This window comes from Vipera berus (assembly GCF_964194415.1).
Source record: "Vipera berus genome assembly, chromosome: 3".
NCBI lineage: Eukaryota > Metazoa > Chordata > Lepidosauria > Squamata > Viperidae > Vipera > Vipera berus.
The window spans coordinates 35,223,875-35,241,251 of NC_138204.1; the positions used below are offsets into that span (position 1 = coordinate 35,223,875).

Below are 17,377 nucleotides of genomic sequence, written 5' to 3' on the forward strand. Positions count from 1 at the left end.
TTTTTGTGGGTTGATCTTCCTCTAGACATCTTGGATTCCAATTTCCTCCGCCATATAAAAAAATGTCCAATTTTTCCTGTTTTATTGCTTTTATAGTCAATTTTTCCGTTTACTATCGCGTTAAAATCTCCTACTAAACAAATATTTTGGTACCCCATTTCTATTATTTTTCTGTGTAGGTTTTTATAAAATTCTTCTTGATTGTTGTTTGGTGCATAAATTGCCACTAGCAGTGTTTGCTTTTGGTGCAGATATATTTCTACCATTAAGATTCTTCCTTCTTTATCCGAATATACCAATTTAGAATCGTCTCTTTAATAAATACGGCCCCTGTTTTTTTCTGAGGTGCTGATGTGTGATAGTTTCCCAATTTTTGGATATTCCAATAATTTATGATTCTGTTCTTTTATATGTGTTTCTTGCAGACAAATTATATCTATATTCATTTTTTGTAATTTCCTGAAAACTATTTCTTTTTGATGGGGAGTTTAGTCAACTTATATTTACTGAAAAAAATCCATTTTCTTTCTCTATTTCCATTATTTATTTTTAGGTCTAGTTGATCTAGTAATCCTCTGTTCTCTGACAAGTCCTTCATCTTTGCCCTCTTGATCGTCTTTCTGTTCTCCTGTTTGTGTAGTTGCTGCTTGAGTCATTTTTTCTGTTTGCTTCTGCTCCTTACTCTCCCCTTGTCTTTGTTTCACTCCATCTAAAATTGCTCTATTCCTTACTTCAAAATCTTCTGCTTTCCATACTGAATCCAATCAATATCTTGCATTGTTCCAATTTATTAAAATGCCTTCTGGCATCAGCCATCTGAAGTTTATGCCTTTGGCAATCAGCTTTGTAGTTAAGAAATGGTAGTGTCTTTGAGTATCTCTTACTCTCTTAGGTATCTGCTTTAAAACCACAATTTCTTTATTTTTATATTTTATTGGCTCATCTCGGACTTTTCTCAGTACTTCATCTCTTGTCTTTTTTATGAACCTTACATATACTTCTCTTGGCAGTTTGTTTCTTGTTGCATAGCTTGAGTTCATGCAAAATATTTCATGGACCTCCATTTGAATTTCTCCTCGTATCTGCCTTTAAAGCCTCTACCAGGATGTCAATAATCACCACTGCTATGTTTTCTTCTCTGTCCTCAAGGATATTTTGAAATCTCAAATAGTTTTCCGCCTTTTCTATTTCTAAGATCTTGATTGGCCCCTCTAAGTCTTGGTTTACTTGTTCTAATTTTTCATTTTCTTGTAATAACATTTCCATCTTTTTATCAATGTCCTCTGATTTTTCTTCCACTTTCCGAATTCTTTGTTCATTTTTCATTATCATTTGATTTTGAGCTTCAAATTTTGCCTTTATATCCAGGATTTCTTGATTTACTTTCTCAAGTTTACTTTGTGTCTCTTCATGATTTCTTTTGCATCATCTCTTGAATCAGTTTTAATGAGCTCTGTGTTTCGCTTTGGGCAGTGCTTATTTTCTCATGTTGCAGCATTGCTTCAGTAGATCCCTGTGTTGTTGGACTAGAGGGTGCAGAAGAGGTTTTCTTCATAAGTGTGGTAATGTTTGATGAACTCATTTTATAGCTCACAGTCTAAAACCAAAACAGTATCTGTTTAAGTTTAGCCAAAGTCAACAGAAGTAACTTTAAAAAGGCTTTTCCCTTGCAATCTCACAACAAGGCACTTTTGTTATTTGCAGGTGTCTCTTCAAGGTCATTGTTATGAAAACATTTTTTCCGTTTCCTCCTCCTTTTCTTTTCCCCCATTTATTAGTGCTGTCGTTTCTTCTTTCGCCACTAGATGTCCTCCTCTGCTTATTTATCAACGTCCGATATTCTTAAAAAAACCACTTTCTCCTCTTGGTAATTGCTTCCCACTTTTAAATTAGTCCTTCTGGGGGTCTTTACTTTTCAGCTCTTTCCCATCAGGAGCTCAACGTTTTATAATCCACAAGGAGAAGGAAAGAAAATTCTGGCTCACCCAGCCTCAGCACACAGTTGACAGCTATTTTGCGGTGCTTCCCTTCTGGCTGGAGATGACTTGGGCTGCTTCGGCTCACCTGGCAGCCTTTCCTCTGCCTTTTCAGAGGGGTCTTCAGTCCACTCCAATTGGCCGCCGCCTGATTTGAGCTCCTGGAGTGTCCCTCCTTCGTTGCCCCTCCAGGGCAACTTTCCGACCCTTTAAGGGTTGCTGGGCGAAGAGAAACCGGACTAGAAAGCCGGAGCTCCGGCTTTTTCCAGTTGTCCGTTGGCGACCAAACCAGAAGTCTCCTGTTACACATACTCTTATAAACTTCAGGAAATGTATGTGGAATCAGTTGTACAAAAATACTGTAAATAAATGGATAACATTTCACTAAAGTAACAAGATAAATATTTTAGTCTTTTAGTGTATTGCTGAAGTATTTCAGCAGAAAAATAATGAAATGTTTGGTGACGTAGCTGATGCTCATTTTATGTTAGATATTACGATTATAGGTTTCTTCATGTGGGAAGATGATGACATATTGAAGATAGTGATGGAAAGAGCCCAATAGGAGAATGATAAATTTAACTTAGATAATATCCAATCTAAGGTGAATGAAATACTTGACTATTTCATCAGAAGTAATTAAAAACGTAATATGCCATTAGTGGGATGCTCAGATTTCTTGCACAGGATATTCCCAGTGAAGCAGAAATAACGTTATTGAGATAACTGCTATGTAGTAATAGTGTATATGGCAATGATTTGTAGAATAAGGGCATTGCAAGATCTAAAAATGTTGTATATAGTAAAATGTTATGATCCTAGAAAATCAATTATTCTATTCTATTCTATTCTATTCTATTCTATTCTATTCTATTCTATTCTATTCTATTCTATTCTATTCTATTCTATTCTATTCTATTCTATTACTTTACTCTACTCTACTCTTTCAGTTTTCCATCAAGTGTAAGGGCAAATTAGTTGATTTCATTACCCAGATCAATATTTGGAATTACAGGCTTTTACTTGAGTAATACCATCAGAATGGCTTAGATGTTTAAAGTAACTAAAACATGTCTTGCAACAATTACATTGATCTTTGAAAGATTTGTATATAGGGTATCTAATGATGGCTGGGAGTAAGATTATTGTCCATAGTAATATGAAAACAGAAATGCTTAGTTGCCTTCATAAATTACATCAAGAGTTACATTATGTATCAGTAACTAGGAAACTGTGCATTTAGCAAGAATGACGCGCTATGTAGAAAATTTGCTAAATAGTGCCAGCTTTGTCGAGTAGAGGCCAAGTAACAAACAAAAAAGCATTCTAGACATGTCATGGTGTAAAACAGCTCTTGGTGTTTTTTTAATTTGGTAGACACAGTTGCTTCCAGTGAATTTGTTTTTAAAATTTCTAGGAATTTAGAAAAGAATTTGTCAGTTAAGTCAGCTTTCTTTGTTTCATATTTTGAAATTACAGATGTATTTGCTAGTTATATATGCTACATGATGCTGTATGTACAGACATTACATTTTGCCAGTAGAAACATAGCATAATTTACAAGGTCTTGGAGTAATAATAACACAGTCCAGTTCAAGATACCCTCAGCCATGTTGAATGGGAGTGGATGATAAACAGTAAGCAATTGAACAATAAATAAATGAATAGTATTTTATAAAACTGTAATAGGTAAGAAAGTTTGTTAAGTTTTAGTGGAAGTTTGGAATAAAATATTGATTGGCCTGGGGTACTTCCTGATGTAGTTATGGATGGACCATATATTGAGGACAACCTTTTTGTCTGTTCATATAAATTTTCAACTTAAGATTCTTCAGGACTTGTTCTGGCTTTTAATTTTTAAAGCTAAATCATTTTTCTACATTAGCAAACTGGCAAAGCAAGCAAAATCTTTCTTTTGCAGCCATGTGTTTATTCATATTAGTATTTTCTTAGCTTTTTAACCTATTCCATCTCCTACCAGATCTCCAGATGCCTATCACCACTATAATACTTTGGCCTGCCTCTATTCCCGCAACAGCAGCCCTGTTCCAAAATCCAGACCCCTCAATTCTTATGTTCGGGAACCTTCCATTATCCTCACCAACTATCCTGGCACTCTGAGGCACTTTAGCATCACTAGATTATTGTTGTTAATGAATGGGTGTAATGTGCTTATTAAAATTTTAAGACTGCATATCTGATTGAAAAGGGTGACTAGTTTCACAATTCAGAAAACACCTCAAATCTTCATTTGAGGCATTGTACACAATTTTTTATTTGATGGCACTTATATGAGGGCATTCTAAATTGGTTTCCATGTGATAGGTCTGTCAATGCCCCAGTTATTGTGGTTTGTAGAATTTTCTTAAGTTCAAGTTTTAAGATAGAGAAAATATTTCTGTTGACCTGAAGATATGCACTCTCTCCTCTTCTTTTTCAAGCATCTGAGGAATTCAATGCACATGTCTCGGACACCTTTATACAATTCTTTGTGAGGATGATTGGTCACTATCCAGCACATATCAAATGGAGCAGAAATGGCACAGGCAGCTTCCAAGAACAATCATTTTGCAAGGCCCTCACCTCCAAGACCAACCGCAGATTTGTGAAAAAATTCGTCAAGACTCAAATGTTCTCATTATTTATTCAAGAAGCAGAAAAAAGCAAGAAGTGCATAGAAGGTAAATTCCTAGGCCATAGTGGCCATGTACTTTTTTGCCTTAACATTACATTCTCACCACGAAGAGAGGATAGCTCAGCTAGCAGAAACTTCTCAGACCAGGGTCTGATATGTGAACAAAACTAAATATGCCAAGTGTGAGAGGAGGAGGTCCCTTCCAACCCTTTTATTCTATGTTCTATATATTTATTACTATCTTATTTTTATTCTTACTAATGCACTTTTTGTTTTAACTGCAGGATATTTTCAGCAGAAATTAAATGAATATCAAGAAAAGAAATACAGGAGACTCTCCTGAATCTTTGCTTCATAAGAGAAGATTGGTCCCTAGGAGATAGGCAGATCTTCAGTTGATCATCTACCTGGATTAGGTCCATACGTGAAAGATACTGTTGGTATTGTTAGCTGTCCTGGTAGTACTTGTGCTTTGCACGTAAACCATGAAAAGTCATGGGGAGCCTTGGGCACTGTTTTCTACATTTTCCTTTTTCTTCTGGTTGGCATTACATGCTGCTCTTTACTTGCCTGAAATTTTGTAGTCCAACTGACAAAGCTGCAGTTCCACAGAAGGAATGGCAGCATAAAAACTGTATTATCAAACAATCCTATTTTGATAATAGGATTCTACATTTTTGGGAAATTTTGTCTGATGCAGTAAACAATGCATAAGACAGAGAATATAGTGGAAATAGTGAGACAATTACATTCATCGAAAACATTTTTATTCTCATTAAATTGGTTTCCAGGCCAAAGATCTTATGTTGAATGTTTGTACTTGATGGGATTATAAAATGGATGTTAGATTTCTATATACATTCTATACTTTGCTATGTTTTAAGCAGGAATGCTTGTCCCAGTGCCACATGAAATTTCTCTTACTAAACAATTTAAAGGAGGGAAGTGGAACCACAATATTGGATTAAAGAATAAGTTGAAGAGCATAGGAATAAAGAAATAGAAAAGCAAACAGATCCCCAGTGACCATGTCAACTTAGTAAAGTCCACCCAGTTTGACCCATTCTACCACTATAAAATATTATCAATGAATTGGGAGATACACATTCTTGCACTGAACATTGGACATCCAGGAAAACAAGCAAACTCTAGGATGCTATCTTTGAGGGACTGTTGATGTTCCTAGCATCGTAAGTGGCATTGTAGCGTCACAGTTAGAACAAGTTACTGCCAGTGAATAGTTAATCAGACATATTTGTTCTTATTTACAATGAAATTCTTATGAGCCTAAGTCTTGGTGAATTTCCAGTGCTAATTTGGAAAATATTAATTAAAGATATCATTTAGTAAGGGGAAAAAAATCAATTTCCTACATTCAGTGTTCATTTCCAGGATGGTTGACTATATGTCCTCCAGATTTTTAGTGACTTCAACAATCTGTTGGTTAGCTAGATTAGTTACAGATGATAAGAACCAAAATCTAACACAGTTGCCTTAGTTTATCTCTTAAGCACTTTGTATGTTACAAATACTAATATAAACAATGAGTAGAATGGTTCTAATATAAAGATATAAATCTCTGATCTTTAAGAGAGTTATCCCAGGAGCTGTAGATTTTGCATATCTTTTCAAAAGATAGAAAGGTTGTCTTTGCTCTCCTTGAAATATTTTGTCACTATGCTGAAATTGAGAATACAAGTAAGGATTAGCCTGGAGAAGACTGGATTGACCAAATCTGCTACTTTCCAATTTGCCCAACATGTTTTGCCCCAAGAATAAATAAGTAATACCATATCTTTACAAAAGGTGGAAAATTAAAAAAAAGCAGTGGGAGGGGACAATAGGTGTCCCTTTTGCATAAGTTCAGCAGAGTTTAGGATTTGAGTATGTAAGGCTTGGTCTTGGTACACGTTTTGCCACATAGTTTTGTTGCATACCAGTTATTGCTATCGAGTTCAACAAATGTGGTATAGATAAAAGTTGAATGTCATGTCAAAGTTAACAAAATGTACTTTTTAGGACACAGTTTTAAATAAGTTAATTTAATAAGTGTGTACAAGTCAAGTCCTCTGACAGGACAAGTTATTAAGCTTATATTGTTTATAGGAAAATTAATGTCTCTTATAAAATTTTCAGGTTCTTCAGCTATTGAACCGTCTTTACTAACCGTGAAGTACAAAGCTCTATTCACAATTAAATAGGAATAGAGCTTAGCAGTTTCTAGTATTTTTATTCTGAATTATGTAAAGAATGTCCAAATTCTTTTACAGACAGGAGAAAAACAGTGCCATCTGTAACTAGACAATTTAAAGTACAACTCAGAGGGGGGTGCACCCTCCACCCAAAGATTTTTTATGATAAAAAATACATGCTGTGAAAAAAAGAAAGAAAACATAATTATCTAATTATATCTCTTTCTACATACAACCATGCCTTTAAACTGACTGCGCAGAACAGTATAATCAATCTTTCCACTACATCAGACATGTCAAACTCACGACGTCACGTGATGTCACACGACGTATCAAGAGCTTTTTCCCCATTGCCAGCAATGGGGTGGGCACGGTTTCTTCATGACATGTCCAGCCTGTGGGCCGGCAGTTTAACACCCCTGCACTACATTGTTAGATGAGAAATTATTAAATAGGAAGGCATATTATATTGGCAATGTGGACTTTAAATACTGGGGTTCCACCATCTTTCCAATACAGTATTGAAGAGTAACCTTTTGGCTGGCTATCCTTCCCACGCTTATTACATCCATAAATCCACAGTGATAAATTCAAAGTTTTTGTACATAATTCAGAGTCACATTCACATCTTTAAACACTGTGATCTTTGTAATATTTATTAATTCACTTAAGAATATTGAACAAAAACAGGGCAATAGTGGACAAGCCTCTTATCATATAAATAAATCTTTTCTCAAGCCAACTGTTTTAACCCCTTCTCTTTGTTGTCCACTAAACATGTTTGCTGAATTAGTCTGATCCTAAGATAAGAAATACACTTAATATTTGTTGATCGTTAGCCATTGCTTTGTTAATATGGGATACTCCAGTTCTTCGTTAGAGGTTTTTTTTTAAAAAAAAATCCTCTATCCAGCTTTATTATACAATACTCTTTTAAATGTTAATTCAAAGAATACTATCGACTTAGAATTATTTAAAACACATCCCAGTACTGTCGCTAATGTCAAACTGTCAAGATTGCAAAAAAGTTTAATTGAATACACAATAAAATCTCAGTTCAAAGGACTATTTGGGAAATGGGAATGTCTATTATTCATAAATGCCTGTTAAATCAAAACTGTAATTTGCTCCAATTTATGTCATTTTATTTCATTTGAATAATGATGGAATTACGCCATTGACACAATTACATCATTACACAAAAGATGCATCTGATGTAAACAATACAAACATATATAAACCATCAGACTACTTAATCAGCTGGAGTAAATGGTGATATTTAAAAGTTTTACTGTACTGTTTTGCAAGTTTAGACAATTCAAATTTCTTTTGGAACAACTCAATGTTTTCAAAACTTAACTGGGGTTTTTATTGAATTCTTTTAAATATCTGGAAATAGTTATTCCAAGGGAATATTCATTTATGAATTTAGTTTGTTAAAAATGAACCTAAATCAATTGTTAAGAATCCTACTCACTTTATTTATATTTCCTTATTTTGTGCCTTTACATCAGACATGTCAAACACAAGGCCCGGGGGCCGGATCTGGCCCGCGAAATGGTTTCATGTGGCCCGCGAAGCCATCCTGGAAACAGTGAGGGAACGGCCCCCACTGCCTTGGCTCTGGCCCAGAGACCCTCCTGCCAGAGACCCTCAGATCTGTCCCACCCCTGCCCAGGCCCCCATAGGCACCCTTGATGCGAACGATGTAGAGCTGGCCATGTCCACCCAGTAGGCCATACACACTCTAGTCACGCCCACCCAATAGGCCATGCCCACCCAGGCCACACCCACCCGGCCCCTTGAGGGCAACCGCAATGCTGATGCGGCCCTCAATGAAATTGAGTTTGACACCCCTGCTTTACATTTTGTTGACTATTACTTCTTTTCTGCACTCTACATAGTGCTCTTTATCTTAAAATGGATATAAATATATCTATATTATATTATTAGGCTATAATAACAGTTTGTGTTCATTTCTAGCTGTTTTCTTGAAATAGTCTGTTTGTTTAATAAAATAAAACAATGATCCAATATCAAATTTAAAAGCAGAACGAGGTAAAATGCATCCATGAGAAGCCCACATGACTGAGTGTAAAAGATTAAGTATAGCTATTATAAAATAAGATTGTTTCAAATATATCATTTAAATAAGTCTACTCATATGAACAAATTGCAAAAAATAAAAGCATGAATTAATAGTGAAGGATGCCTGGGTGATGAGAAGTTCTGAATGTGAGACTGACCGCTTTTTGGTAGTGTCAAGAAAGGATTTTGAGGAAAAACGTGGAAGAAGAAAAGAGAGTGAAAGTAGGACTGCAGACAAAGGAAGTAAGAGTTCAGCAAGAAAAAAAGAATTATAACAGACTGATCTTATAAAAGGATGAATAGAAAATAGAAACAAGGGCAAAAGAATATGGAAGCTACTTGGAATACAATGAAAATTATCATGGAATACAAGAAAGAAAGTACCACAGAAGTGTATGCAGATGTATACTATTGAGGGTAAAAACCACCACTAATTTCAATTTATTTCATTTTTTGTGAATACATATCCAGAATGTCAGTAATATAATATCAAATGCTTGGCAACCTTTTATTAAACTGGACCCTATGCGTTGGAAAATCTGAGAAACAGTGTCTATAATCTACATGCTAGAGTCACTGTCAATATTTTTGCATCAACATTTGTTGGATAATAGCCTGTCCAAGACAGCAGGTATTTAAATAGACTTCAAAATCTGGTAAACCTCACTGAGTATAGCTAGACAAATGTTATAAAAAATGGTATCATTATAAACTTGGTGTTTATCTGGTATGTATTATTTCTCAGATAATTTTTACTAATTTCTTTCTTGTTTACATTTGACTCAATATTACATAATAGGGAGTAAAAAACAATTTGATTTGTTGAGCCAGAAACTTTATATACTTTATTCTAGCCATGCCTAATTAAAAATATTACACTGTTGCAATTATTTCAGTAGAAATAATTGTCATCCTCAACATGACAATGAAGAATCTCTTCCTTTTGGGATTTGGTGCCCTAAATTTCCGAGCTCATTTTGAACTGTTTCTTCCCACTCAATTGTTCTCTTTTGAAGATAGCAAAAGGGCAGGAAGTAACCCAAGTATGTAGGATTACAAGTATGTAGGATAGTATCATCCATTACTTATGAATATATATGCCTGCATCATTTTTTCCCTTTCCTGAAATGCGTAATTATCAGTGCATCTCTCTTGCTAGCAGGGTGACTTTTATTTTGGTGGGGTCCCATACTGTATATACTATTTATGCAAGAAACACTGCAATGAGCCTTATTTGCTTAGGGTCTAGGGCAGGGGTCGGCAACCTAAAAAAGAAAAAGGTTTGGGGAGGTGCGCGCGCAACTCCGGTCGTTCGGAGAGGTGCGCGCGCACCTCTCGGAATGGGCAGGGGCGCCGCTCTTTGAGGAAGCTGCCGCGGCCCGTCTGCTAAGCTGCCGCTTTCGGCAGCTTCAGAGACGGGCCGCGGCAGCTTCCTCAAAGAGCGGCACCGCTGCCCCTTCGCGCGGAGGTACGCGCGCACCTCCCCAAAGGTTTGGGGAGGTGCGCGCGCAACTCCGGTCGTTCGGAGAGGTGCGCGCGCACCTCTCGGAATGGGCAGGGGCGCCGCTCTTTGAGGAAGCTGCCGCGGCCCGTCTGCTAAGCTGCCGCTTTCGGCAGCTTCAGAGACGGGCCGCAGCAGCTTCCTCAAAGAGCGGCACCGCTGCCCATTCGCACGGAGGTACGCGCGCACCTCTCCAAAGGTTTGGGGAGGTGCGCGCGCACCTCCGCCCATTCGGGGAGGTGCGCGTGCACCTCTCCAAACGGGCGGTGCCACTCTCCATTTGGAGAGGTGCGCGCGCACCACTGCCCGTTGGAAGAGGTGCGCGCGCACCGGGCGGCTGGGAGCCGCAAGAGTTGCCGACCTGTGGTCTAGGGTTTTGATTCCATAATGCTAATATAGTTCAACTGCACAAATATACTCTTAACAATTCAAATTAACATTTTGCCTATTGATCAAAACATAAGATCACAAGGGTTATAGTTATGAGAATTTTCATTTATTAAACAGAAATATTTTTGCATAAATTTTATACAAAAAGTAACTGTAAATTTTGTATAGACTTTCCACTGAAAAAAACAAAATTTATTTTAAAGTGTTTATTTTAAAAAATAAATTGACAGATAACACTATAATGCATGCTGAAAATCATCCCACATCATAGGGATTAGGGTTAGAATTTTTTTAAAGACAAAATAATTTATCAAGCACAGTGGCTGTACAATTTGCAATGACAAGATGATCAGCCACAGTGGATTGCTTCCAAAGATAACATTTCAAAATGCCAGCTTCCAGAGACAATGCTAATAACATGAAGTATCTGTTTTCTTAAAAACTAACCATGGTTATCAGCAACTAGTGTTGAATAGTCATCTAGGCTCAAATCCAAGATATTCCAGCAACCAAAGGTAGTGAGATGCCAGAGTCTCTCAAGGCAATAATTACTTCTGGGATGGTATTAAATGAGCACTTTAAAGAATAATTAAATTAAAAGCAAATAGTCTTATAGCTTGTAACTGTATTAGAAATTCCTGTTGTTTGGAATCCAGATATCTGAGAGCCTGGTTTGTGGTCAAGGTAATTACAAAGATAAAGCCTTATTCTCTGCATGCTTCTCTAGGTACACACCCGTGGATCTGGTAATATAGACATTTGGAGAATGCTTGGGATTCTCCTTTCATTGGAGGACTGTCTAACTAGGGAGCGTCATCCATAACAAAATTAGCTATATAACATTATTATAAATTAGATCTGTTCCTATCTGCTGCAGTTTCTGGAGACTCCTCAATATAACCGCATCCTCTTTTGTAGAAAACAGCTACTGGTTATTGCAACAACAACCTAGTGATGATTTGAATACGTACTGTAGGTCGTGATCTTAAAGACACTGATGTGAAGATGGGAAGCAATTTGATTGCAGACACTGACACAGTATCGGAGTAAATCAAAAAGAGAAAAAATCTAAAAGGATAATATAAACACGTATGAGATTTGGACATAAAAACTTTTGACACAATTTACTTTGGGTTTTGAACTCTGTTTTAAACATTAAGATACTCTTTCAATAAAATTTTATCTTGTCCCGACCAAAGAAATATATATATATATTGCATTTTAAAGCAGAAGTGGGAGCTGGGAAAGATCCAGTCCCCCAGTGGCCTAAACTAGAGGACAGGGCAGGCACGTTCCTCAAAGAATATGCTCCCATATTTCATGCAAAAGAAAATAAAGCCCAACTTGATTGGATTGAACCAATTTAGTTTACCCTTTTGCAACTGGAATGCTTTCAAGATGTGTCTGCCCAGTCTCACCTGTCCTATATTTTCCTAAAAGGAGAAAGTCCCCAACATTCTTGTTCCAATGCAGCTGTAGAAATCTTAGGTTCTATGACCTGCTGCCGGCGTCAACTTCCCTCCGCCCTGTGCGTTCCCATAGAGAGGGCCTCCTCAGGGTGCCACCAGTCAGAGAATGTCGTCTGGTGGCCCCCAGGGGGAGGTCCTTCTCTGTGGGCATCCCGGATTTATGGAATCGTTTGCCGGTTGAGCTCCGGATGGCGCCCAACCTTCGCTCCTTCTGACGCGATCTGAAGACTTATTTGTTCGAACAAGCCGGCCTGGCCTGATGGGGGATGGGTTTGGATTTTATTGTTGTTTTAAATGTATTTTAATCTATTGTTGTAACTTGGGCATCTCATTTAATTCTTTTTTAATTTTTGTATTTTTGTACTTTTATATGTTTGCCCTGTTCACTGCCCTGAGTCCTTCGGGAGAAGGGCGGTATATAAATAAAATAATAATAATAATAATAATAATAATAATAATAATAATAATAATAATAATAATAATTAATTATTATTATTATTATTATTATTATTATTAATTATTATTATTATTATTATTATTATTATTATTATTATTATTATTATTATTATTATTATTATTATTATTATTATATCTTCCTTGATTGGAGGTATGGCATTCTTTGGTATTCTAGGCTAGAGGATTTCCATCATCAATACAAAAACATCAACCTTTTCTTACTTGTGGGCACAGATCTATGAAAGCTGTATAGTTTCACAAGACAGAACTGCAAACCTATGTTGAAATCCCTTATCATTCAGATGAATATCTTTCATGATTTGGTTATAACATGGACAAAATATGGCAACCATTGTCCTGAGCACTTTGGAGAAAGGATAGGTTAACTATGCAGTAAATGACATGTGTGACATGAAAACTCCAATAGTATCAGTGACTGAAATATCAGAGTAATTATCAACACTTTAATATCAACATGATCTTAAAGAATAAAAAAGAATAAAGAATTAAAAAATCATTAAAGAAAAAACTAAAACCCACAAGGAAAGAGTGCATTTAAAAAAACTGACAACATGGCTAAAATGAATATTTTCTTATTGAGGATATGAAGAGAACTGCAAAATGTTATCTCTCTTTAGGAACACTGTCTTATTTTTTAAAAGATGAAAAAATATGGGTTATATTTCCAATGCACATAGCTAAAGGAAAAGATCTAGGATACCCAGCTATGATTTCTCAGTATCAAACACAGACTACAAGTTTAATGTGTTTCTATTCTAAAAATACTCTTTTCTCAAATTACAGATGACATAACTTTATTATGCAATTTAAAACATCAAACCACTTGCCATTTTCTGCTGTGTGTGTGTGTGTGTGTGTGTGTAGCCATGCTCCAGAGATATGGGAAATTATACTGGTTTGTTTCTGGGTGTGATTCAAGGTTCTGGATGCTTCCTTGAAGCTCTACACGGCATAGGGCCTGGGTATTAGAGGGCTTGGCTGTCTCCCTAACATCTGCAGGGTTGGTGCACTCTGGGTTCCTTCAATTAAACAATGTTACCACTCAGTACCACAGAAGCATGACTTCTCTATAGCAGTGCCTGCCCTTTGGAACAAAGTTTCCCTTAAGATCCAGGTGGCTCCCACTTTGCTGTTGTTTAAAAGAATCATGAAGACCTGGTTCTTCACTTTATCACGCTTGCCATCATTTATCTTTATTTTTTATATACCGTATTGATTTTATAATATTTTTTGCTGTTGTGAGCTGTCCAGAATTGTTGAGAATGGTTGGCATACAAATTTATAAGTAATATAGTAATAATTATGAATCCAGCATTGCCATTAGAAAACCAAGGATGTATACATGTATTTTAAAAATGCATTTGCCACTTACCAAGGCAATCCAAAGTACAATGTATTCGTCAATAAAGCTATTAAAATATTGATCCAAGAACAAAAGTGCTGGACCTATGAATGCTGTGTCGTGGAGGTGCATCTCGCTTTTTGTCATATGAGCAACCTACAGAGAAAAAAACAAGCATTTGTTATTTATAATAAGAATTAGTAATGTCTATGGAGGAAGGAACTATATACATTTGATTAAATGTTTCTCTTCAAGTACTGAATTATGGACAGTCATAGGATAAACCTTGTTGAAGTGCCACTATATACACTAATAATTCTGGACTGGGAGAAAAAAGAATAAACCTGTAATAGTGAAGTATTTCATAGAAAATTAGTTAAAAGCACAAGGAAATACTTACCACTAGTTTGTTAGTTATCTTAGCAGAAACAAACCCGAAAGTCAGTATATACAGGCAAGGATGTTTTTCAAAAAGTTCCACAGCAGATTTCTTGTAGATCATGGCAGCTAATGTAATGACAGTTCCAATATGAAGAAATGGTGAAAGGACACTTGTTCCCTACATAGGAAAGAGATTTAATATTAATTTATAATGCTGGGCACATAACATAAATACAACTTTCAGCATTTCAGAGCACACTTTGGTCAAACATACATACATGCATACATACACACATACAGTTTTGGGTCTCTGAGAGATGGCTGGGCAGGGGTAGGGGCCGTCAATGTAAATCTAATAGAAGGCCTCTGATTACTTTTTTATCAAAAATTTTTATAGGGTTAGGGAGAGGGGTGGGAGATAGGGGTTGTCTGGCTATGGGGGGGGTGGCCAATCAACCATGGCTCAGGCCAGACTTGGGTCTGACCGCACGGGGGGAGAACGGGGTGTCGTCGCCGGGGCTCATGAGCGGGTCGTGGGATTATCAATTCCCACGACGGGGAATGGCAGCAGGCGGATAGACAGGGGGCCGTATCGCTACCGGGAGGGCCGTCTCCGCTACTTGCAAGCGGTGAGGCGCTCCGACCCTCTGCTTCTTCCCCGAGGTCCTGGGAGCGAGGATGTGCAGCCTCCTGAGCTCCGGCTGGTGTACCTGAATGCCAGGTCCGTGGTTAACAAAGCTCCCCTCGTCAGGGACTTAGTTGAGGGTGAGCATGCGGACCTGGCTTGCATCACGGAGACTTGGTTGGGCCCAGAGGGTGGGGTCCCTTTGGTTGACCTCTGCCCACCAGGCTTCCGGGTGCTACACCGGCCACGAGCTCATGGTAGGGGTGGGGGAGTGGCGGTCACTATTAGGGAGACCTTATGTCCGCGGGAGACCACCGTTTCTCAGATAGTCGGGTGTGAGTCTCTCTTTGTGAGAGTTGGTTCTGGGGCGCAGTTGGGCTTGCTGCTGGTGTACATTTCGCCTAGTCGCACAGCGGCAGCCCTGCCCGAGCTGCTCGATATCCTCTCGGGGTTGGTGGTTGAGTTTCCCAAACTTATAGTTTTGGGAGACTTCAATCTACCATCCCTGGGAGGTTCATCTGAGCTAGCTCGGGAGTTCATGGCTTCCATGACGGCCATGGACCTGACGCAAGTAATTTCTGAACCAACTCATGAGGGAGGCCACACCCTTGACCTGATTTTTTTATCTAGACGGTGGTTGGATGATCTTGGTGGGGGCTCTCCATTTATTATGCCCCTGTCATGGACCGATCATCTCCTGCGGCTGGTCGTCCGTTTTGCCACCCCCCGCCGTGAAGGTACGGAGCCAATTAGATGGTACCGCCCCAGACGCTTAATGGATCCTGATAGATTCCAAGCGGCGCTGGGGTCCCCACCTGCCTCCATTGCTCACAGCTCGGCGGATGCCTTAGTGGAAGCCTGGGAAAGGGCAGCCACTGAGGCACTTGACCGGGTTGTACCCTTGCGGCCCCTGACCCGGCGCAGATCCCAGCGAGCTCCATGGTTCTCCGCGGAGCTCCGGGAGATGAAGCGTCGGAAACGGGGCCTAGAGAGCTGTTGGAGGTCTAGCCGATCCGAACCCGACCGGTTGCGGTTAAGAACCTATATTAGGTCTTATCTCGCAGCGATGAGGGTGGCGAGGTGTAATTACTTCTCCACCCTCATCGCGTCCGCAGATAATCGCCCGGCCGCCCTGTTTAGGGTGACTCGCTCACTTCTTAATCAGGAGGTGAGGGAGGATCCCTTGCAGGGTCGTGCCGAGGAATTTAGTCAACATCTGTCGGATAAAATCGCTCGGATTCGGACCGGTTTGGACTCCAACTGGGCAGAGTCAGGCGATCAGGACACGGGCGGTCTTGTCAATGTTATCTGGGAAGAGTTTGATTCTGTGACCCCTGATGAAGTGGACAGGATTATGGGGAGGCTGAGCTCCTCCACATGTTTGTTGGACCCGTGCCCTTCCTGGCTGGTTTATGCAGCTAGGGAGAGGACACGAGGCTGGCTCCAGGCGGTTATATCTGCTTCCTTGAGTGAGGGTTATTTCCCCACCGTCTTGAAGGAGGCGGTGGTGAGACCTCTCCTCAAGAAGCCTGCCTTGGACCCAGCTGTATTGAACAACTTTCGTCCAGTCTCCAACCTTCGCTTTCTTGCAAAGGTTGTCGAGAGTGTGGTGGCGCATCAGCTCCCTCTGGTCCTGGATGAAGCGGATTATTTGGACCCCTACCAATCGGGTTTCAGGCCCGGGTACAGCACGGAGACGGCATTGGTCGCTCTGGTGAATGATCTCTGGAGGGCTCGGGACAGGGGATATTCCTCTGTCCTAGTCCTATTAGACCTCTCGGCGGCTTTCGATACTATCGACCATGGTATCTTGCTGCGGCGTCTCAGGGGATTGGGAGTGGGAGGCACAGTTCTTCAGTGGTTCTCCTCCTATCTCCTGGGACGCTCGCAGTCGGTGTTGGCAGGGGGGCAGAGATCGGCCCCTAGGTCTCTCGTTTGTGGAGTTCCTCAGGGGTCGGTTCTCTCGCCTCTCCTGTTCAACATCTATATGAAACCGCTGGGTGAGATCATTCGTGGTTTTGGAGTTGGGTATCATCAATATGCCGATGATACCCAGCTTTTCTTTTCGACCCCAAACCACCCCAGTGATGCCCTCGCTGTGATGTCCCGTTGCCTGGAGGTGGTTCGGGTCTGGATGGGGAGGAACAGACTTCAACTCAACCCTGACAAGACTGAGTGGCTGTACATTCCGGCATCCCGGGACATTCAAAATGTTCCATCTCTTTCTATGGGGGGTGAGCTCTTACCCCCCGTGGATAGGGCTCGCAACTTGGGAGTCCTCCTAGATTCACGGCTTACCCT

General features: G+C 39.3%; 2 protein-coding genes across 3 annotated transcripts in view; one reads left to right on the forward strand and one right to left on the reverse strand.

Moving 5' to 3' along the window:
• The window catches only part of DENND2D (DENN domain containing 2D), a 46,082-nt gene extending 38,213 nt beyond the window's left edge, over window positions 1-7,869 (forward strand). The window contains exons 11-12 of the mRNA XM_081324095.1: window positions 4,418-4,657; window positions 4,896-7,869. Of these exons, the coding sequence (XP_081180221.1) occupies window positions 4,418-4,657; window positions 4,896-4,954 (299 nt within the window). The 3' untranslated portion in view covers window positions 4,955-7,869. The remainder of the gene's footprint in view (window positions 1-4,417; window positions 4,658-4,895) is intronic.
• CEPT1 (choline/ethanolamine phosphotransferase 1) overlaps window positions 1-17,377 on the reverse strand; it is a 58,656-nt gene that overhangs the window by 7,484 nt on the left and 33,795 nt on the right. The window contains exons 7-9 of one of the 2 annotated variants that reach the window (XM_081324097.1): window positions 14,471-14,629; window positions 14,101-14,226; window positions 11,754-11,850 (exon numbers count right to left, since the gene is read on the reverse strand). In XM_081324097.1, coding sequence (XP_081180223.1) covers window positions 11,754-11,850; window positions 14,101-14,226; window positions 14,471-14,629 — 382 coding nt within the window. Of the gene's footprint in view, window positions 1-10,763; window positions 11,851-14,100; window positions 14,227-14,470; window positions 14,630-17,377 lie in introns of those variants that run through there. The other variant, XM_081324096.1, reaches the window with a different exon arrangement.